We start from the raw sequence: 23076 nt of genomic DNA on the forward strand, positions 1-23076 counted from the left end.
TTCCCCCGGTGTGTGGTGGACCGGCTATGAGTGGAGGTTGGGGGCCGGTATTTTTTTCAGGTGTGTGTTGGACCGGCTATGGTCCAGGTGTGCAGGATGAGGGGCGTGACATCTTCCGCTTCTTCTCGTGTGTGCGCAGTGTGACAGAATCGTGATGTGAATTTTCAAAATGGCGGCACCAGACAGCCTGGAAACTGAGCCACCCCCACTTCCTGTTTTGTCTGCACCCTATTTCCTGTACGGGTGTCACCAGGACAGGAAGTGGCAGGAAATCTCCTTCGACTGACTCTTTCCAAACTAAAAAACAAACAGTTGGCATTGTGAATGTCGCCCTCTTCTGTAGAAATCTCCTCAGGGTGAATGTTCTCCGTCTTAGTAAATAAGGTGAAAATGCGTTCACTCCTGAGCAGCAATATTCCTTTGCCTTGCAGAATATTTGTCTGATAAGTTTTATCTTATTTACTAACATTCAGTTTTCTATGCATACACCCAGCACAGGCCTGACAATGGGGTACCTACTGAACTATTCCAATGCAATAATGTAAACAGAACACAATTACCTTCTTCTTCCAGTGTGTCCCTCCCTATAGAACTCTCATACACTACACTGGGCATACAAGAGGCATTGGTGGTCAATCATCAGGCTATTGACTGACTCAATCACGTGACAGGAACACAGCGACCCCCGCCTCCACGTGTTCTCCTCAGCTGTTGTGTGAGGAGATCTGACTGATTTTCCCGCCCGCCAAAGCAGGAAGCCACGCTGGACACACCCCCCACTCACTGGCGAGCGCAGCCAATAGGCGCCCGTTCTAGGCTCTACATTTACATCCCGGGTTCGATTGGCTGAGCCGTCGCTCTTCTCCCCGGGAGGTGACAGCGCGTTGTGATTGGTGGAGGGAGAGGGGGAAATGACGTATTGGTTGTTTGATGAGTTGTCACTTCCGTGTTAGCCATGGCGGCTGTCAGAGAGAGAAGGGAGCGAGGAGGAGACGTGTATTCGGTGCTGCTTCCCACCTATAACGAGAGGGAGAATCTACCAATCATCGTCTGGCTGCTGGTCAAGTACTTCGGAGAAAGGTGACTGGCTGTCAGAGGAGGACCTATCACCTCAACCAGTGCTGGAGACATGTGATTGGATATGATCAGTACAGGAGACATGTGATTGGGTATGATCAATACAGGAGACGTGATTGGATATGATCAGTACAGCAGACATGTGATTGGATATGATCAGTACAGGAGACATGTGATTGGATATGATTAGTACAAATTACCTCGCTTTCCTTTTGTCGCACACGTAAAAAAACAAAACAACCTATAGAATAAAAATATTAGTGCACACAAACACAATGTATAAATGTTTTTGGTGAATCGTATGTCTCCTGCACTGATCATATGTCTCCTGTACTGATCATATCTAATCATAAGTCTCCTGCACTGATCATAAGTCTCCTGCACTGATCATATCTAATCATAAGTCTCCTGCACTGATCATATCTAATCATAAGTCTCCTGCACTGATCATATCCAATCATAAGTCTCCTGCACTGATCATATCCAATCATATGTCTCCTGCACTGATCACATGTCTCCTGTACTGATCATATCCAATCATATGTCTCCTGTACTGATCATATCCAATCATATGTCTCCTGTACTGATCATATCCAATCATATGTCTCCTGTACTGATCATATGTCTCCTGCACGGATCATATGTCCCCTATACTGATCATATGTCTCCTGCACTGATCATATCCAATCATATGTCTCCTGCACTGATCATATGTCTCCTGTACTGATCATATCCAATCATATGTCTCCTGCACTGATCATATGTCTCCTGTACTGATGATATCCAATCATATGTCTCCTGCACGGATCATATGTCCCCTATACTGATCATATGTCTCCTGTACTGATCATATCCAATCATAAGTCTCCTGCACTGATCATAAGTCTCCTGCACTGATCATATCCAATCATATGTCCCCTGTACTGATCATATCCCCTCGTATGTCTCCTGTACTGATCATATCCCCTCGTATGTCTCCTGTACTGATCATATCCCCTCGTATGTCTCCTGTACTGATCATATCCCCTCGTATGTCTCCTGTACTGATCATATCCCCTCGTATGTCTCCTGTACTGATCATATCCCCTCGTATGTCTCCTGTACTGATCATATCCCCTCGTATGTCTCCTGTACTGATCATATCCCCTCGTATGTCTCCTGTACTGATCATATCCCCTCGTATGTCTCCTGCACTGATCATATCCCCTCGTATGTCTCCTGCACTGATCATATCCCCTCTTGTGTCTCCTGCACTGATCATATCCCCTCTTGTGTCTCCTGCACTGATCATATCCCCTCTTGTGTCTCCTGCACTGATCATATGTCTCCTGCACTGATCATATCCAATCATATGTCCCCTGTACTGATCATATGTCTCCTGTACTGATCATATCCCCTCGTATGTCTCCTGCACTGATCATATCCGATCATATGTCTCCTGCACTGATCGTATCCCCCTCGTATGTCTCCTGCACTGATCAGGGATCTATTAGACACCAGTGTCTCCCATGCACTCCACAGATCATGCTTTACTAGCTGCTCCCAGCTACAGTAGCCGGCGGGGTAGTACAACTCTGAACCTGGAAGTGATGTAATACTTGTCACTCCTGGGTTCATTAGTCTCCCGGGGGGTAGATACTCTGTGTTAGTTTATTGTGGTTCAGGAAGCCAGAGGATCAGGAGAGCCCAGGAGCCACCTTGTGCAGGAGGCCACAACTTCAGAGCTGCCGGGAATACTTTTACCTGAAAGGCCATCGGAGGCTCTAAACATCCATACCAGGCTCCTATAACCCACCACAACTCCTATTCAGTCGCTTGCTATTTTACTAAATAAAACGTATTTTGTCTCTTCAGTGGCTATAAATATGAGATTATCATCATTGACGATGGAAGCCCAGATGGGACATTGGAGGTAGCCAAGCAGTTGCAGAAGATCTATGGGGGCGACAAAATAGTAAGTGATCTCATATTATCCCTGAGGTTGTTATAAACCTGTCTGGTTGTGCTGAGTGGGTATGAATGTATGGTTTACTCTCCTTTTAGGCTACTTTCACACTGGGGCGGGGAGCATAAGCGGTAAAGCGCCGGTGGTTTTAACGGTGCCTTTTGGCTGCTGGCGGTGGGGCTTTTAACCCCCGCTAGTGGCTGAAAAAGGGTTCAAATGGCCGTGGTGTTTAGGAGTGGTGTATTCACCGCTCCCCCAATGCCCCAAAGATGCTGCTTGCAGGACTTTTTTGTTTCCCGTCCTGCAAGCAGCACCACCCCAGTGTGAAAACATATTAATTGTGCCCCTTTGTTGGGGGTCTGTGGGAGGATTGAGTGCCCCCCTCGTTGGGGGTCTGTGGGAGGATTGAGTGCCCCCCTCGTTGGGGGTCTGTGGGAGGATTAAGTGCCCCCCTCGTTGGGGGTCTGTGGGAGGATTAAGTGCCCCCCTCGTTGGGGGTCTGTGGGAGGATTAAGTGCCCCCCTCGTTGGGGGTCTGTGGGAGGATTAAGTGCCCCCCTCGTTGGGGGTCTGTGGGAGGATTAAGTGCCCCCCTCGTTGGGGGTCTGTGGGAGGATTAAGTGCCCCCCTCGTTGGGGGTCTGTGGGAGGATTAAGTGCCCCCCTCGTTGGGGGTCTGTGGGAGGATTAAGTGCCCCCCTCGTTGGGGGTCTGTGGGAGGATTAAGTGCCCCCCTCGTTGGGGGTCTGTGGGAGGATTAAGTGCCCCCCTCGTTGGGGGTCTGTGGGAGGATTAAGTGCCCCCCTCGTTGGGGGTCTGTGGGAGGATTAAGTGCCCCCCTCGTTGGGGGTCTGTGGGAGGATTAAGTGCCCCCCTCGTTGGGGGTCTGTGGGAGGATTAAGTGCCCCCCTCGTTGGGGGTCTGTGGGAGGATTAAGTGCCCCCCTCGTTGGGGGTCTGTGGGAGGATTAAGTGCCCCCCTCGTTGGGGGTCTGTGGGAGGATTAAGTGCCCCCCTCGTTGGGGGTCTGTGGGAGGATTAAGTGCCCCCCTCGTTGGGGGTCTGTGGGAGGATTAAGTGCCCCCCTCGTTGGGGGTCTGTGGGAGGATTAAGTGCCCCCCTCGTTGGGGGTCTGTGGGAGGATTAAGTGCCCCCCTCGTTGGGGGTCTGTGGGAGGATTAAGTGCCCCCCTCGTTGGGGGTCTGTGGGAGGATTAAGTGCCCCCCTCGTTGGGGGTCTGTGGGAGGATTAAGTGCCCCCCTCGTTGGGGGTCTGTGGGAGGATTAAGTGCCCCCCTCGTTGGGGGTCTGTGGGAGGATTAAGTGCCCCCCTCGTTGGGGGTCTGTGGGAGGATTAAGTGCCCCCCTCGTTGGGGGTCTGTGGGAGGATTAAGTGCCCCCCTCGTTGGGGGTCTGTGGGAGGATTAAGTGCCCCCCTCGTTGGGGGTCTGTGGGAGGATTAAGTGCCCCCCTCGTTGGGGGTCTGTGGGAGGATTAAGTGCCCCCCTCGTTGGGGGTCTGTGGGAGGATTAAGTGCCCCCCTCGTTGGGGGTCTGTGGGAGGATTAAGTGCCCCCCTCGTTGGGGGTCTGTGGGAGGATTAAGTGCCCCCCTCGTTGGGGGTCTGTGGGAGGATTAAGTGCCCCCCTCGTTGGGGGTCTGTGGGAGGATTAAGTGCCCCCCTCGTTGGGGGTCTGTGGGAGGATTAAGTGCCCCCCTCGTTGGGGGTCTGTGGGAGGATTAAGTGCCCCCCTCGTTGGGGGTCTGTGGGAGGATTAAGTGCCCCCCTCGTTGGGGGTCTGTGGGAGGATTAAGTGCCCCCCTCGTTGGGGGTCTGTGGGAGGATTAAGTGCCCCCCTCGTTGGGGGTCTGTGGGAGGATTAAGTGCCCCCCTCGTTGGGGGTCTGTGGGAGGATTAAGTGCCCCCCTCGTTGGGGGTCTGTGGGAGGATTAAGTGCCCCCCTCGTTGGGGGTCTGTGGGAGGATTAAGTGCCCCCCTCGTTGGGGGTCTGTGGGAGGATTAAGTGCCCCCTCGTTGGGGGTCTGTGGGAGGATTAAGTGCCCCCCTCGTTGGGGGTCTGTGGGAGGATTAAGTGCCCCAAGGGTGGGAGTAGAAGTAAGCAATAGACTGCAGTTTAAAGTGGAGTTCCACCCAAAAGTGGAACTTCCCCTTAAACCACTCCTTGCCCCCTTACATACCACATTTGGCATGTAATTTTTTGGGGAGGGGGGGCTTCGTTAGGAGTGGGACTTCCACCCAGGGACCGTTAGGTGGCCCCTCCCTGTAGGCGTTCACCAGGGACACGTCACAGGTCCCAGGCGTTCGCCTGTCCACTCCTAGTGCGCAGTGCCGCTCGTGCAGGGATTGCCCGGGGCCGTGAAGCCGAAAGCTGCCGCAGCCGGGTGCCCACAGTCTAAATGGAGGCGCTTACGAAGTGGGGGGGTTGAGAGACGCTCCGTGCGGCTGTGTCGCTGGACAGTGGAGCAGGTAAGTGTTTATTAAATTCCAGCAGCTACACTTTTTGTAGCTGCTGACTTTTAATAAACAAAGGCTGGAACTCCCCTTTTTAAAGAACATCGGATTAAAGTGGCATATGGGACCCTCCCAATAACTCTGAATGGATGATACAGCTGTGTAAGTCTTGTCAGTGTTTTTGTCTGTGTCCAAGTTGAATGCATGACAGGGAGATGTATCTTCATCTATTTTGAAATGTTGTCATCAGTCTTTATTTTTATTTTTTTCTCAGCTACTCCGACCCAGGGAAAAGAAACTGGGACTAGGTAAGTCTGTATTTGTAGGTCATGTCGAAACCCACGGACCTCTAACACCCGATCACAGTTGGCTATGATCTGTGTTGGTCCTGTAGATGTGGGATTTGCCGCCTTACTCTGGTTATGTTGCATAATTTTTTGTTTTTAAACGTTTGTTTTGCAGGAACAGCCTATGTACACGGTATGCAGCACGCATCGGGAAACTTTATCATCATTATGGATGCAGATCTCTCCCACCACGTATGTGTCTCCAAATATTTGGTTTGCCATATCACAAAAATAAATGTTAATGCAGGGTGACCTAAAGCCTAAGAAAAAAAATGTATTTTATTGCAGCCTATCAATCCTTAGATGTGGTGGCTGCATTTTGGGTTTTATTTTTTGCACCTAGTGATCCTCACAGTAGCACACTTCCTGTACAAGGGTGAGGGCACTCACTCGGCATTGTCACCTGGGGATAGGATGTGTCATCACAGAACCTCCTTTATCAGCAGGGCTGATAATAGTGCTTAGTTATGCCAATGGGTGCTATGTAAATTAGGGCTGCGGAAATTAACGATTAATTCCTTGATTAATCGTTAATTTGTTTTGGATCGGTACTACTGGTGCAACGGATCGTAAATGATCTGTGATCCGAACGGGTCACCATAAGCGGATCAGCACACCACGTGATCCGCGGAGCTCCGCTGCTGCCTTGGCCATTGCAAAGGCCGCGGCTTTGTCCTAGCTCCCAGAGCGGTGGCCTAGGTGAGCCTAGAGCAGCGCGCTGACATCACCCAGCCCCAGCTGCTCGTGTTCGGCCAGCTTCTCTGGTAAGACTAAGCTAGCACTAATCTTCCTATACAGTGGGGGAGATGTCTGTGGACCATATTTCAGTGGGGGAGATGTGTCTGGACCATATTTCAGTGGGGAATATGTCTGTGGACCATATTGCAGTGGGGACTATATATGGTGGTGGTCCGAAAAATGTATGTGCATTATAAGCGAAATTAGTCGATTAATCGAACACGGAACTTTTAATCAGTAACGGCCCTAATGTAAATCCAATGCTATGTGGCACAGGGATGGTGGGAACCCCCTCATAATGGGCACAGCAGGTGTACAGACCCAGGAACTCAGCACAGTTTAAAAAAAATAATAATAATTAAACTGCGTGAAGTAAAAAAAAGACCTATTTGCGTAGAGGGTGATGGCATCTCCTGACAATTTTCCACCCCCAAAGTATAACTCGCCAATCCATGCACCCTCATCGCCTCCCATGGGTAGGAGTCGGTTAATGGTATTCAAGCCTGGAGATTGGCTGCTAAGGCTCGCAAACTGTTACTTTTGGTCTGTCGCAAGCTTCATTATGTTTGGAAGCAATGTAGCAGGGAAGAGGCAATAGAGCTCAGATGTGATGGTGGTGGGGATTTAATATAGTTGCTGGGAATAGTGGGGTATCGGGATGAACTGTCGTTGTACTCTTAATGGACCTAAGTAACGGCTTCTTTAGATTGTTGTTTTAATTAACTTCTGTTTTCTTCTTTTTGTAGCCCAAATTCATCCCAGAGTTTATAAAGTAAGTATTCTAATCTATCATGCTGGATCAAATTATTATTTTCATACTAGTAATAAGTGTTCCCTTAAAAAAAAAAAGGATGTATGAGATTAAGCGGTGTCTGCAGAATGATAGGTGTCTCCTCCAGTAGAGTTCCAATGAGGGGGGATATTGCATTGTTTGAGAGATTTGTGTCTCTGGCACAGGGAGTGAAGGGTAATCGTTCCATTGGAACACAGAGGAAAGAAGTCCTGACAGGCTTTGGAAGAGGAGACGCAAACGATGTAGTTTTTATAGCTGAAAATTACAATCTCTACTTTCTGGCGCCCAACCTGCAGTTCTTTAGCCCCTGCAGACGTTGGTCTGTTTTAGTGCTTACTTAACTAGTTCCAGATTCTGGGCGTGCTACACATGCCCAAAAAAGTCATCATTGTACAGCGGATGTCTGTCGCACGTCCAGTTTCTCTGCCCTTCTGGGACCCCTAGTATGCAATAATTGCCAGCTTTGATTAATCAAAGCTGGAATCACTGTATAGTTGAAGGTTTCTACTGCTTCAGCTGTCAGTCTGACTATTTACGAATGACATTTGCTTAGACAAATCTGGAAAGATGCAATGTAATGTATTGACCTTGGGTTGTAAGCTCCTTGAGGGTAGGGGTCTGATGTGAATGTACAATGTATATGTAAAGCACTGCGTAAATTGACGACGCAATATAAGTACCCTTAAATAAATTGAATAATATTGTCACTTTTTGTATCTTTCTGTTCATCTGCAGATCAATGTGCTGAACTTAAATCTGCAGATGTCAGTTAAAGCGGGGGTTCACCCAAAAAAAACATTTTTAACTTTACAATCAGCAGGGTTGTCAGAATGACAATCGGCTGTTTTTTTTGTTTTTTTTTTATTTTATCCCCGTACACACCGTATTTTCACAGCCGCTTGCGGGTATGTCTTCTGCGGGACTGGGCGTTCCTAATTGATTGACGGGCTTCCGACGTCGCATACTGCGCGTCACGAGTCGTGCCGAAAGAAGCCGAACGTCGGTGCGCAGGCGCCGTATAGAGCCGACTCGCAGTCCGGCTTCTTTCGGCAACTCGTGATGCGCTGTATGCTCCGGTCGGAAGCCTGTCAATCAGTTGGGAACGCCCAGAAGACATACCCGGAAGGGGCGGTGAAAATATGGTATGTACAGGGATTTTTTTTGTTTTTGGGTGAACCCTCGCTTTAAAGTGAACTGACAAGTCCAAATAATTTTTTTTCTAATCATAGCTAAAAACTCCTTATTCTACTTCTCTAATTATTTTATTTTTCTGTTTTGTTAACTATTCATATTTAAACTTAATTTGTTTGTTAATATTTTTACATATTTAACTTTAAAAAAAGCGCTAAATTAAAATAAAAAATAAACACGATTTTGTTTATAATTAACTTTGCAATGTTTAGTACCAGAATCCTAACTTTATTGTCATTTTAAACAAAACAAAGTACAGAATAAAATGCACACTTTGTGTGTATTAGTGCACTATACATTTTTTAACAAGCCCTGTTTAAAAAAAATTGTTGCAATACATAATCATTAAAAGTAAATATGTATTACCATGTGCAGTTTGTTCTGCACTCCTGTGACCAGTTTTCAGCAGACCGTGTGCTAAAGCCCGCTGTCGGCTGACATTGGGGCCGGTACAGGCTCAGGCAAGATCGCGGCAATGAAGTCTGGATGCACACACATGCCTGGACCGACAACCGGCTCAGCCTCTCAGCAAGCCGCTAAGAGCCTAAGCCGGCTGCGGTTGTCAGAGCAGAGAGCCCCATACTTCTTTGTAATTCACCTTCCATATATAACTTTTTGCCCTGGGGTGTTTGTTTGTTTTTCTTTCTCTTTTACAATTGATCACGCTGAAAGAAAAGTAAATCGAACATTGATATTATAATGGGGCTGTTGATTTCTTGCGGTCTCTGTAGGTTAAGATGGTCTCCTGAAGCATGTACCCAGTCTCCAACCAATCCCATGGCATATCCCAACTCTCTGACCATCTCTTGTTGCATGTATCCGACAGTTTTCTTTAGCAATATAACAATTAAAAATGAAATGCAGCGTGGATCATGGTCAGGGCTGCACTTGGGGTGGCGGTGTGTATCAAATGGGTTGAAAATCACTGCTCTACGTTTTTTGTACTTGTACCATAAAAATGTCTTCCTCTTTTGTGTTATTTAGATTGATGGCAGCACGATACCTGTAGTTTTTGGTATGTTTTTCAATTTTTTTTTTTTCCTATCACAGTAAACAGAAAGAAGGGGACTTTGATGTGGTTTCTGGCACTCGCTACGCTGGAAATGGTGGTGTTTATGGCTGGGATTTAAAAAGGAAATTAATCAGGTTTGTAATAAAAAAAAAAAAAAATGGTTTTAAGGTGTGTGTTCCTCTACTTTCCATACAAAGATCTGTGTGAATTCTTATTCGTCCGCCAGCCCAAAACTGGCCATACACTGCAGGATTTCTCTCTTAAGCTCTGTACACATGGCCGGGAATCCCGTCAGGAAAAAAACGTCAGTTTTAGGCTGTGGAGTCGGTAGATAAATGTTCCGACTCCTCAGTTTTTTTGTGACTCCGACTCCTCTGTATTAATATGCGAATGTATTTTTCATACATTCCTTGAAGGAAAGAAAGGCAACATGCATGTCATTACCACAGGAGTTTTTATAGCCTTAGCTGAATGACAGCAGTTTTTTCTGCACTCCTGTGACCAGTTTTCAGCAGACCGTGTGCTTCAGTCTTGAACTATTGACCCTCCATTCCCTTCACGTATACAAGTGTCTCTAGTCCTGCAAAAAACATATTTATTTAATCCCTTATAAGTGAGAGGCTAGGTTACCCATGGGCGCTGCGTTCCCTGTAACAGCAGAACACAACACTATGGAAAGTATAAGTATTGCCGCTCCTAATTGTGCGTTGCGTGCCATATAGTGAAGCACATGAAAAGCATGCTTTTTCACGGTCACTTAACGTGTTTGTTTTGCGTTTACGTGAGGCACTGCATGCATTGGTCTTCTTACAGTAGAGAAGTCATTAATTATAACTTTTTGTGGGAGCTGCGGTGGCTCAACGCGATTGGCACTGCGCTGACAAGCCATTCACCTCTGCAGCTAGGGGTTCGGATCCCGGTCTCGGCTGCATGTGAATTGAGTTTGGTGGTCTCAGCCCGGCTCCCAGTGGGTGTGCTATGCGAGGTAAGCCTGCGCTTAGTACACCCACCCCCCTCCCACAAAAACCACCACACTTACACGCACTCGAAATTGGGTTACATGCACGCACTTTGACCACGCGGTCTCTAAAAAGAGGCGGAGGACTAACGGGGCTGGTTGAGCGGGCTAGGTCCTCTCACTCCCTTGTAGGGAGTCCCTCTGCCCCGTTGGGCTTCAAAGCGGAGCAGGTAGGGTGGGCTGTGTGGGAGGACCCCCTCACACACCCGCCATTGCCACCCAGGGCATGGAGAAAGGTGGCAGATTGCCTCTGGGGGAGGCCTGCCTACTCCCAACTCCTGCAGTCCGGCTCCTCTCTCTCGAGTACACGCACAAAATACACTTTTAAAAAAAAAAAAAAAAAATTCTAACTTTTTGTGAATTGGGACATTTAAACTTGCTTTTTTAATTCCAATCTAAATTTAGTAGGAGTCGGTGCATTGTTTGCCGACTCCGACTTCCTGATGGTATTCCTGGCAAGAACGCGGTGACGTCATAAACTACGACGAGCCAGCGCTCGTCACATTGTTTCCTGCCGGGAATCCTGACGAGAAAATGGAGAGCCAGGTTCTCTTATTTTCCCGTCGGTATTCCCGGCTGTTTTCCTGATGGGAAAACTAATAGGGAGCATACACGGCCGGGTATTTCCGGCCAAATGCTCTCCTGGCAGTTTTCCTGCTGGGAAAACCAGTCGTGTGTACGAGGCTTTAGCCCCACAAGCTAAATAGGAAGAAATCTTTGCTTCCCATATCTTTGCTAGACAGCGTGGATGGATGAATCTGCAGTGCCGGTGATTCAATTCTTGACAGTTGAAATCCTCAGCTGTCAGAATACCTAAACAGTTACTGCATCCGATTTGTATATAGCTGCTGTCCAGCCGACCATTTTCCAGTAAACACCTTTTTTGATTTTCAGATTGCAGAATATTAGGTAGACGACTATGCCATAGGACCACCCACAGTGAATTTTAGTAGATTCACTGGGAACAGGACAACATTTTCTGTGTATGGGCTGCTTTATAGCGACCGTCTTCTCCTGCTCAGATTCTGGTCATTGGTTCTTACTGATTGACAGCATCAATGTCTGTTTCCTTTGGGGAAATATCCCTTTATATCCTATTGTGTCATTGAGACAGGCAACCAGAATCTCTAGCAGAGGACACAGTAAAAAAAAAAAAGCATTTGAATTGGGGGTGTGGGGAAGGGCTTGACCCACTGCAATGTATTTTACTTCCTGTCGTGTCACCAAGACAGGAAATGCATGGAAGTGTCTACAGTCTGGCAGCTTTCTGTAGTATTAAAGTGATTGTAAACCCAGATTTTTTTTTTTTTTATAAAAATCTGCAAGACAAAGGCATAATGAGCTAGAATGACTAGCATACTTGCTCAATATGAATTACTTGCCTTGGATTGAAGCCGTCCTCGTCTCCCCCTCCGGCCACAGACATCTCTCCGGAAGGTTAATTCCGGGTATTGCCGCTCCGGCGCTGTGATTGGCCAGAGAGGCGATGACGTCGCTCTGCGCATGCATTATCGATTCATAAAGCCGACATTTTCAGTGCGCCTGCGCCGATGTCTATGGCGCGCATGCGCCGTAGACACTGGTGTATTCTTTTTGGCAAATATCTCCTAAACCGTGTACAGGTAAGCCTTAATCTAGGCTTACCTGTAGGTGTAACTTCCCTCTGAGGGTTTACAACCACTTTAAGGCCCGTACACACGATCGGATTTTCTGACGGGAATTGTGTGGTGGCTTTTGTCTGAAAATCCGACTGTATGCTCCATCGGACAATTGTCGGATTTGTCTGTATGGTGTTTATATGCCTACATAAACTGTGAAATAAGCCGAGGCTGCTGGATATGAGGGTTTCATAACAAGTGACGGTTGTGTGATTATTGGTGACACTAACCTGCCTTTGTGTGTGTTTTTTATTTTATTTTTTTATTTATTTTTTTGACAGCCGAGGTGCAAACTATCTGAGCCAGGTATTGCTGCGTCCCGGGGCTTCTGACTTAACAGGAAGTTTCAGGTGAGTCAAACCTCCCCAATTCTCTTCCTGTGAATATAGGTGGAACAGCTTGGATAAGTGCAGGTTATACCTCGACTCCTGGATTGCCGAGCAGGGATGCCATTTTATATATGTGCGTGAGGGGTGTGTTTTTTTTATTTTAATTTATTTTTTTGTGAGGGAGGGGTGTCCGCATCCACTATAATTGCCTAATCCTTTGTGGTTGGTTAGGAAAGTGGTAGACCCTCCCCCTTTTATATACCAATTTCCTCTTTTACTGTTGTGGTTGTGTTTTATTTTTTCTCTCCTTCCTGTACTACCACGCTCCTATCGCACTCCTACCTAGATATACCTATGGAGCTGCATCCTATGCTTATGCACCATTTTTGTGGGTCTGGGTTTGTAGTATGTAAAAGGGTTTTGCTCACTGATACACTTTTACAACTCCATGCCACCCGGACAAGGCCCCGTACTTTTGTGTAAAAGCTAAAAAAAAGACCGACAATTTTGGGGGAAGAGAGAATTTTTTGCTTTCTGCTATAAAACCTATCAACTTTCTTTATCAATTCAGCTCTTATGTATTCTGCTAGATATTTTTGGTAAAAAAAAATCCCAATAAGCGTATATGGGTTTGCACAATAGTTATAGCGTTTTATAATGTATGTGATAAGTAATGGGGGCGATCAGCGACTTAAAGTGGGACTGCGATATTTCTTCAGAAATATCGGACACTGACGCTTTTTGGAGACCAGTGACTCTAATATAGTGATCTGTGATTAAAATCTGCACTATCACTGTACTAATGAAGATGGACTTCACGGCTGTGCATAGAAACCATCGGCTTTCAGGGTTTTGTGTATTTTTTTTTTCTTTTTTTTTGTCAAAGCTTAATTGAACAAGCTGATGTTAGAAGCTGATTGGCTAATAAGCACAGCTGCACCATATTTTTGCCCCCCCCATGTTGGTGAGGGTGTCCTGTTCACAGTACTCTGGTGATTCATAGGTGACACCAGACGAAGGAAAATGTCCTCCAGATTACTGCTTAATCCTTCAATGACGGGTAAAGTCCTCCTTCAGCCAAAACCTTTTGGAGTTTGATTGTTTTAGGAAAGCCTAGAGCAGGGATCCTCAAACTACGGCCCTCCAGCTGTTGTAGAACTACACGTCCCATGAGGCATTGTAATACTCTGACATTCACAGACATGACTAGGCATGGTGGGAATTGTAGTTCCTGAACAACTGGAGGGCCGTAGTTTGAAGACTTATGACCTAGAGCCTCTGTCAGGGTTTTACTGTCTGGTTCCTGTAGGGAAGGTTTCCTCACGTCCCGTCTATTTTTATGGATGTATGAACAAGAATTGGAGGAAGTCTCCCACATGGGTATAGACGGCAAAAAAAAATTTAAAATATTTTTCTAGCAGAGGAAGGAAGAATTGGAACCTTAATGCTGCCATTTCCATTAGGAGGATTTCCCACCCAGGTGACAGAACAGGAAGTGAGGGAGATCTGTCCAAAGGAGACAATGTAGTTCTTTGGATTTGATGTCATCCTATTGGCACCACATTCATATTACTGGAAAATGGTAAACTGAACTTGTAATTGAAGGCAGTGTGTTATGTATTTTCTGTCGCTCAGGTTATACAAGAGATCTGTCCTGCAGAAACTGGTGGAGAACTGCGTATCCAAAGGCTATGTCTTCCAGATGGAGATGATCGTCAGAGCCCGACAGTTTAATTACACTATCGGAGAGGTAAAATTATTCCTGAAATCTAAGAGATCTCCACCAAGGCGCCTATTTAACTTTTTCATATTATCGGTGGCCTGCTCCGGTCTTTACTCCTCCGCCCTTGGCCTAAAATCTTCTCCAGCGCTGGAATGTATGTGTAGTGAGTCCCCATTGAGTTGAATGGGGCTGTTCCCCTATCATTTATATTATAGGGGTGCTACTGTATTTAACCACTTGCCCCCCCCCCTTCATGACCAGGCCATTTTTTGCGGTACAGCACTGCATTATTTTAACTGATAATTGCGCGGTCGTGTGACACTGTGCCCACATTTTATGTTTTTATTTTTTTTTCCCACAAATACTAGATGGACATTTTATTTATTTATTTATTTATTTATTTATTTATTATATCTATCGTATTTTCCGGCGTATCAGACGACCCCCTATTTTTCCAGTGAAAACTTGGGTTTTGGGCTATACTCGCCGTATAAGACTACCCCCTTCTGAGACAACACCACCATTTAAAAAAAAAAATCGGAAACCTAAAACATCAGATTTGATTTAAAGGTACCATAAAACTTTTGATGTAGGACTTTATACTTGTAGTAGAAGACTGCAGTATATGATAATACGGTGTGTGTGTGTGTGTGTATATATACATACATACATACATACATACATACATACATACATACATACATACATACATACATACATACATACATTTATTTTAATTTTTATGTATATAATTTTTTTTTTTTTTTTTTTTTTTTAAACCTAATTATATAAATAAAGCTTTCCTTTGGTGGTGGTTCGATCACCACTGCGATCCCACTTCAGAAAAGGTTCCTGTCCTACTTCAAGGTGACTTCTAGACCACTTGTACCCATTGATCGGATCAGTGTCTTAACTGAAGCAACTTTACAGGAAGAGAAAATTTGTTTTCTCAGGCAAGCCCCTCCCTCCCACAGAGCTGATTATTGTTTGCTTGGCCACTGGCAAACTTGCCTGTTCTGGAGGCGACCTGAAGTTTGCCTCGCAACGTCGTGACGACTTTCATGTCGCTGTAGTGTGAACCGGCACTGAAAGAAAAAAACTAAATTTTTATTACTTTCTGCTATAAAACGTATCTGAAAAATAACGCCTTCATAAATTTAGGCCAATATGTATTCTGCTACATGTCTTTGTAAACAAAAAATAAATTTTAAACGTACAGTACAGACCAAAAGTTTGGACACACCTTCTCATTTAAAGAGTTTTCTTTATTTTCATCAGACTTCCACTGGTCTAATGTCCATCCCTTGTGTTCTTTACCCAAACAAGTCTCTTCTGCTTGTTGCCTTTCTTTAGCAGTGGTTTCCTAGCAGATATTCTACCATGAAGGCCGGATTCACACAGTCTCCTCTTACCAGTCCTAGAGATGTGTCTGCTGCAAAAGGTGGAAGAACCTAGAATATGAAATATATTTTCAGTTGTTTCACACTTTTTTGTTATGTATAATTCCACATGTGTTACTTCATAGTTTTCATGCCTTCAGTGTGAATCTACAGTTTTCATAGTCATGAAAATAAAGAAAACTCTTTGAGAAGGTGTGTCCAAACTTTTGGTCTGTACTGTATATAGATTTGTTTGCGCAAAAATTGGTGTCTACAAACCTATGGGATATTTTTATTTGGTTACTAGTAATGGAGGCGATTAGCGACTTGTAGAGGGATACTGTGATATTGCGGCAGACAAATCGGACCCAAACTCGCCACTTTTTACACTTTGTGGGGACCAGTGACACTAAGGGCCTTTTCACACGGGGCGGATTAGTAATGATCCGCCTCCGTGTGTCCGTAAGCTCAGCGGGGATCGCTCCGTATATCCCCGCTGAGCCGGGGGCTGACAGGGCGGTCCCGGGCAACACTGTGCAGAGACCGCCCTGTCTTTTTTCCGCTCTCCTCAATGGGGGATCAGATGAACCACGGACCGTGTGTCAGTGTTCATTCGATGCGCAGACGGAAGAAAAAATAGGGTTTTCTTCCATCCGCAAAATGTTTATCCGCTGACACCCGCAATCACATAGGGACCAATGTATGTCCCTTTTTTATTCGCAAACGGATAGATGAAAAAGCTGGCCGCACGTCTGAAAGGGCCTTAATAGTTATAAGTGCTAAAAATATGCACTCTCACTGTACTAATGACACTGGCTGAGAAGGAGTTGACATCAGGGGCGAGCAAAGGGTTAACTGTGTGCCTAGCCTGTGTGTTTTATTTTTTTCTTACCATGGGAGGGGGGTGCTTGTACTAGGGGAAGGGCATTGATCAGTGCCCCTGCTTTGCAGGAACACAGGATCCATTCCTTGACTGACAGAATGGCGATTCTGCCTTGTTTACATAGACACATCGTCACTCTCCCTCTGCACCAAAGAGTCGGCGGACATCAAGTCCGTGTAACCTGCAGATCAGTGGGCCGGTGGCACGGGCACGCCCTAGACCTGGAAGTATCAGATCACATACTGGGTATGTGATCCGGCGCAGCTGTGCCACTTTCCTGCCGTATATCTAAGTTGTACGGTTGGCAATTGGGTTAAAGTGTAACTACAGGCTAAACTTATTTTTTTTGTTTTAAGTTCTGGACAGAGTGGAGATGGGATTAGAACCCCCGTCAGGTTTTTATTGCTGTCTGTGCCCCCGTTAAGGAGATTCACCCTCTCTATTTGTCCTGTTTACCATTATCATTGAAAGTAAAAAAAAAAAAGGTTGTCCCCAGAAAAGTAAGAGGGGAAATCTTACAATGGGGACACTAGTTCTGGTGACCTGGGGGGTCCCAAGGAATTCCCATATTTTGCAGGGATTTCCTCACTTCCTGTTTTGGTTATGGGAAAGGAAGTGAAGGGAAATTTCATCAATAGGACACAGATGCCAAAAAAGACAGGGGGTTATAACCCTCCCTTGCTCTATCCAAAATTAAAGTGGAGGTTCACCCTCCAAAAAAATTCTGACATCACACGGAGTCGCGCCATCCTACCGACAGAATGCCGGTGTTTTTTTTTTTTCTCAGCACATACCTCTTAATCCCGATTTTCACCTCACGGCAATCCTGCGGGAGTGGGCGTTCCCAAGCAATCCTGCGGGAGTGGGCGTTCCCAAGCACTGCCTGTGATTGACAGGCTTCCGAACGGCGCATACTGGGCGTCACAGGTTGCCGAAAAAACCCGAACGTCGGTGCGGCTCTATACGGCGCCTGCGCACCGACGTTCGGGTTCTGTCGGCAACCTGTGACGCTCAGTATGCGCCGTTCGGAAGCCTGTTAATCACAGGCAGTGCTTGGGAACGCCCACTCCCGCGGGATTGCCGTGAGGTGAAAATCGGGATTAAGAGGTATGTGCTGAGAAAAAAAAAAAAAACACCGGCATTCTGTCGGTAGGATAGCGCGACTCCGTGTGATGTCAGAACCTCCACTTTAAGAAAGGTTTTGCCCGTAGTTACACTTTAAAGCGGTGGTTCACCCTGCTGAACAACATTTCAGCATACAATTCGGCATCATAGCGCGAGCTACAGTATGCCGGTCTTACATTTTTTTTAACCCCGTACTCACTGTTTAATCGTACATAGACGATTCCGTCTGCTGCGGGGAATGGGCGTTCCTAGCAAGAGGGAGGGTGATTGACGGCCGGCTCTGGCACGTCACGCTCCCCGAAGACAGCCGGAGTAGGTCTCTGCTCTTCACGGCGCCTGCGCGCAGGCGCCGTGAAGAGCCAAGCCTATTTCGGCTATTTCCGGAGAAGCGTGACGCTCCAGAGCCGGCCGTCAATCACTTTCCGTCTGGATTGGAACGCCCATTCCCCGTGGGCAGACGGAATCGTCTAGGTCGGATTAAACAGTGAGTACGGGGATAAAAAATGTAAGACCGGCATACTGTAGCTCGCGCTACGATGCCGAATTTTATGATAGAATAAAAAAAAAAATTTTTTTTTGTTTTTTAATAGGGTGAACCCCCGCTTTAAGTCTACGGGGGGCTTGCATTACACAGGAGGAGCAGAAGTAGGCAGGGGGTGTTTGTTATATTAGCTTAGGGGGAAGGTGGGTTGGTAGGGGTTTTGTGAAAACCCCAACTTGTCCTTTAGTGCCATAGGTCTGCTTAAATGAGGCTGTTATAAAGATGATCTCCATCCAAAAATTTTTTTTGAAGTAGGTGAGGGTCAGAACCTCTGCCATGTTTTTTTATTGTTATTGCCCCCAGTGGGGTGATGAGCTGCACTATCTGTACAGGAAGTGAAGAGATCGATGAGGAAGAATGGAGCCTTTTCTAGAAGGTGATCCCACCCACAATGTTGCAGTATTGGTCTAGGCCTGCTCCGGTGCATTACTATGTACAGCCTGCAGGTGGCAGCATTCAGATCATAAATCAAATCTTGCACAGACGCAACGGCCATGTTTTTTTTCTAGTCATACACAGAAAGATTTGTCAGATAAATAGTTTCTTCCCTCCTCCATATTAGCTGCTGCAGATATGGATGGTACAGTTTTGGATTGAGTCAGTGGGACAAATTGAGATATTTATACTTCTGACGCTTCCTGTGTGCCCTGCGCCCACCACTCCATTCTGGGAATTCCCCTCTCAGTGGGAGGTGATTTGAATGTATTATGTGAAATGGTGCTACCAAATGGTTACAGCAACAGGCTGCCTTGTGTCAACCGCTGCATGCTTCCCAAGAGGCTCGTGTTACATTTTAGCATGTTAATAAGCTTTGTATACGGGACAAAGTGACAGGTTTACTGAATAGTCAGCTCATAGGGGAGTGAGGACTGAGTGGCCGATCAGCAGACCTGAGGCCGTCCACAAGGTTTAGGAGTGTGTCTATGGGAATGTTTGACCATTCTTCCAGAAGTGCATTTGTGAGGTCAGGCGCTGATGTTGGACGAGAAGGCCTGGCTTGCAGTACCCATTCTAATTCATCTCAAAGGTGTTCTATTGGGTTGTGGTCAGGCGTCTGTGCAGGCCAGTCAAGTTCCTCCACCCCAAACTCGCTCATCCATGTCTTTATGGACCTTGCTTTGTGCTCACATGTAACAGTAATGGGGCCGTCCCCCAAACTGTTCCCACAAAGTTGGGAGCATGAAATTGTCCAAGATTTCTTGGTATGCTGATGCCTTAAAGCCTCGTAAACACGATCTGATTTCCATCGGACAAATCGGTGGAATTTTGTGTAAAGGACGTTGGCCGTGAACTTGTTCTGTGTACAGACGGCAGAACCTTTTCAGCCAACATACACGAGACTACGTGGTTTTTCTTCTCTTTAGCACCACTAGGGTGACCACATTTCCAAACTACCATTCAGGGACACCCTCCCTTCTCAAAAAATAAGCTTGTGCTGTAACGAATCACAGCACAGTGATTGGACACAAGAGGCAGGATTTATGATTTCTCCAATCACAAGCAGGGGGCGGGGATTGTGCTCTTCCAGGCATCCCCGGCCAGGGCAAGTACTGTCAGTGAGTAAAGCGGTGATGTGGTGGCCTTTTTTGGGGGCATCAGATTGGCCCGGGGGGGGGGGGGGGGGGTGGCTGTGTCAGGTTCATTTCGGGACACTGTATTGTCCTGGAATGAAGGTGCCCGGGACAGACCTGCAAAATGCGGGACTATCCCGGGCAATCCGGGACTCGTGGTCGCCCTAAGCACCACCCTTTTGGGCAACTTCTGCTAATGTCTTATGGTTATGGCTTCTGAGCATGCTTGTTTGTACTTTGGATTTTTTTTTTTTTCGACAGACTTGCACACGATCTGATAATCTGAGAAGATACATTTGTTGTCGGACAGTTTTATACATGCTATCCCATAATTGTCCGATGGAGCTTCCAAAGGTCGGATTATCTGACAAAACCCTTCCATTGCACAATTGTTGTCGGAAAATCTGATCGTGTGTACAAGCTTTTGGAGTTCCCTTCACTGGAGCTCAAGCCTCGTACACAGGATCAGATTGTTGGCAGGGAATTGTCTGACAGACTGTTGTCCTAAAATCAGACCGTTGGTACGCTCCTTTTGACAATTGTTGTTCAACTATTAGCCAACAAATGTTGACAGGCTAGTACATTTTCGGCAGGAAACGTTTTGTCAGATTTTCTGATAGTGCACAAATCCATCACACAAGTCGAAAGGTATTAATGCTCACCAAACATGAAATTAGCAGAAGGGGCCCAAAGGGTGGCGCTCAAGAGCTGAAATTCTTTGTAGTACGTCACTACGTTCGTATTTGTGGCATGACAATTGTGTGTCATTCGTATGCAAGACAAGATCCAGGCACATGTCCTATTGACAAAAATCAGACACTCGGTTGGCCGCCATAATCCCCCCTCTACCAAATGATTTGGATCAGTGCACAAAGCAAAGTACATAAAGACATTGAGCGAGTTTGGGGTGGAGGAACTTGACTGGCCTACACAGAGTCCTGACCTCAACCCAATAGTAGACCGTTGGGATGAATTGGAGCGGAGACTGTGAGCCAAGCCTTCAATGCTTGACCTTACAAATGTGCTTCTGGAAGAATGGTCAAACATTCCCATAGACACACTCCTAAACCTTGTGGACGGCCTTCCCAGAAGAGTTGAAGCTGTTATAGCTGCAAAGGGCGGGGCCAACTCAATATTGAACCCTACGGACTAATAGGTGGATTCAGAGAGAGTTAGGCCGGTGTAGATCAGTAGATACGCTGACCTAACTCGGAATCTGCGCCGTCCTAAGTTTAAGTGTATTCTCAAACTGAGATACACTTAAACCTAGCTAAGATACGACAGCCTGCGCCGTCGTATCTTGGGGTGCAATATTTAGGATGGCCGCTAGGTGGCGCTTCCATTGAGTTCGGCGTAGAATATGTAAAGGACTAGATACGCCTATTCATGAACTTGCGTGCGCACGTCGCAGTAAAGATACGCCGTTTACGTAAGGTGTTTTTAGGCGTAAAGTTATTCCATCAAATAGCTGGACTAGTCGGTGTTAAGTATGGCCGTCGTTCCTGCGTCGAAATTTGAAAATTTAACGTAGTTTGCGTAAGTCGACCGTGAATGGGGCTGGACGTAATTTACGTTCACGTCGAAACCAATACGTCCTTGCGGCGTACTTTGGCGCAATGCACACTGGGATATGTACACGGACGGCGCATGCGCCGTTCGTAAAAAAAACAGTCAATCACGTCGGGTCACACCACATTAACATAAAACATGCCCCCTCATCCTAATTTGAATTGGGCGCGTAGGCCGGCCCTTTTTACGCTACACCGCCGTAAGTTAGGAGGCAAGTACTTTGTGAATACAGTATTTGCCTCTCTGACTTAAGGCGGCGTAGCGTAAATACGATACGCTGCCTTAAAGTTGTGCGCCTCTACCTGAATCTAGCTATGTGACTGGGATGTCGTTAAAGTTCAAGTGAGTGTGAAGGCAGGTGTCCCAATACTTTTGGTAATATAGTGTATCCGTAAATGTGACTTTTACTAAGCAATCAATGCTGGTGAACCAATCACATGCACCCAGAAAGATTGGAAGATTGACCTGCATTATAAGTCCAGTTCTGTGCAGAGTAGCCTAACATTCCTGATCTGCTTAATTCCCCAACAGGTTCCGATCTCGTTTGTAGACCGTGTGTATGGAGAGTCCAAGCTGGGAGGAAATGAGATCGTCTCCTTCTTGAAGGGCCTGTTAACGCTATTCGCAACCACATGACCCCCGGAGCGTGACACCCACCCAATCATCAATCGGTTCCTCCCTCCCTGCAATGATATCCGACGTTCAAACAATTGTTATGGTTTTGTAGAAAAGGACTACAGAAGTAATAAACTTTTTTTTGTATATAAGTTTAGTCGGTTCTTGCGCCTTTTTATTACACTAATACAAAAAGTGTTACAAGAAATCTTCAGAGATGCTGAGATTTCCACATGGGGGGGGGCCATTTCCCTGCGCACGGCTCACTTCCTGTCATTTTTCCATTGAAGAATATTGGTATCCTGGTAAGTCTTTTAAATGTTTTGGTTGTCTCCAGAAATGTAAGAGGGGAAATCTTCCAATGGGGTCACTAGTTCTGGTGTTTTGGAGGTCGCCGACGGACATTTCTGGCTGCTTTTATCTGATATGTCTGAGAATTTGCCAGGAGTGATCAAGCTGATAACAGAGGAACGGTTCAGGAGAGAGCTATGGGACTTGGCTCATTGAAGAGAGATAAAATACTGTGGGGTGGATTCAGGTAGATTTGCGCCCTCTTACGGAGGCGCAGCGTACCGTTTACGCTACGCCTCCGTAAATTACGTGCGCTACGCTTCATTCACGAAGCAGTAGCTCCGTAATTTGCGCGGGCGCTCCATAAAACTGCCCGGCGTAAGCGCGCGTAATTTAAATGATCCCGTAGGGATCATTTAAATTGGGCGCGTTCCCGCACCGAACGTAGTGCGCATGCTCCGTCGGGAAACTTTCCCGACGTGCATTGCGGTAAATGACGTCGCAAGGACGTCATTTGCTTCAACGTGAACGTAAATGGCGTCCAGCGCCATTCACGATTCACTTAGGCAAACGACGTAATTTTTGAACGACGGGTATACTTGGCATTGGCTGCCCCTGCTAATAGCAGGAGCAGCCTTACGCAGAAACCGACGAACGCAAACAATGTAAAATGCGAACGCAGGGCGCGCGTACGGTTGTGAATCGGCGTGAGTATGCAATTTGCATACTCTATGCTGACCACTACGGGAACGCCACCTAGCGGCCATCGTAAGAATGCAGCCTACGATACGACGGCATAAGAG

The 23076-nt window shown here is 46.5% G+C and overlaps 1 protein-coding gene across 1 annotated transcript; it reads left to right on the plus strand.

Annotated features, from left to right (window-relative positions):
• Window positions 1–866: 866 nt before the first annotated feature.
• Window positions 867–22139, plus strand: DPM1 (dolichyl-phosphate mannosyltransferase subunit 1, catalytic). Its single transcript, XM_040329777.1, has 9 exons — window positions 867–1080; window positions 2932–3031; window positions 5765–5798; window positions 5953–6029; window positions 7322–7347; window positions 9610–9705; window positions 12529–12597; window positions 14212–14326; window positions 21899–22139. The coding sequence occupies exons 1-9, from the start codon at window positions 956–958 to the stop codon at window positions 22001–22003; spliced, it is 747 nt and encodes a 248-aa protein (XP_040185711.1). The 5' UTR covers window positions 867–955; the 3' UTR covers window positions 22004–22139.
• Window positions 22140–23076: the final 937 nt, after the last annotated feature.

This window comes from Rana temporaria, chromosome 12 (assembly GCF_905171775.1).
Source record: "Rana temporaria chromosome 12, aRanTem1.1, whole genome shotgun sequence".
Lineage (NCBI taxonomy): Eukaryota > Metazoa > Chordata > Amphibia > Anura > Ranidae > Rana > Rana temporaria.

Coding starts and splice junctions, on each gene's coding strand:
- DPM1 (XM_040329777.1), top strand. CDS start 956: ATGGCGGCTGTCAGAGAGAGAAGGGAGCGAGGAGGAGACGTGTATTCG. Junction 9,706..12,528: donor TTAAAAAGGAAATTAATCAG/GTTTGTAATAAA, acceptor TTTTTTTGACAG/CCGAGGTGCAAACTATCTGA. Junction 14,327..21,898: donor TTAATTACACTATCGGAGAG/GTAAAATTATTC, acceptor ATTCCCCAACAG/GTTCCGATCTCGTTTGTAGA.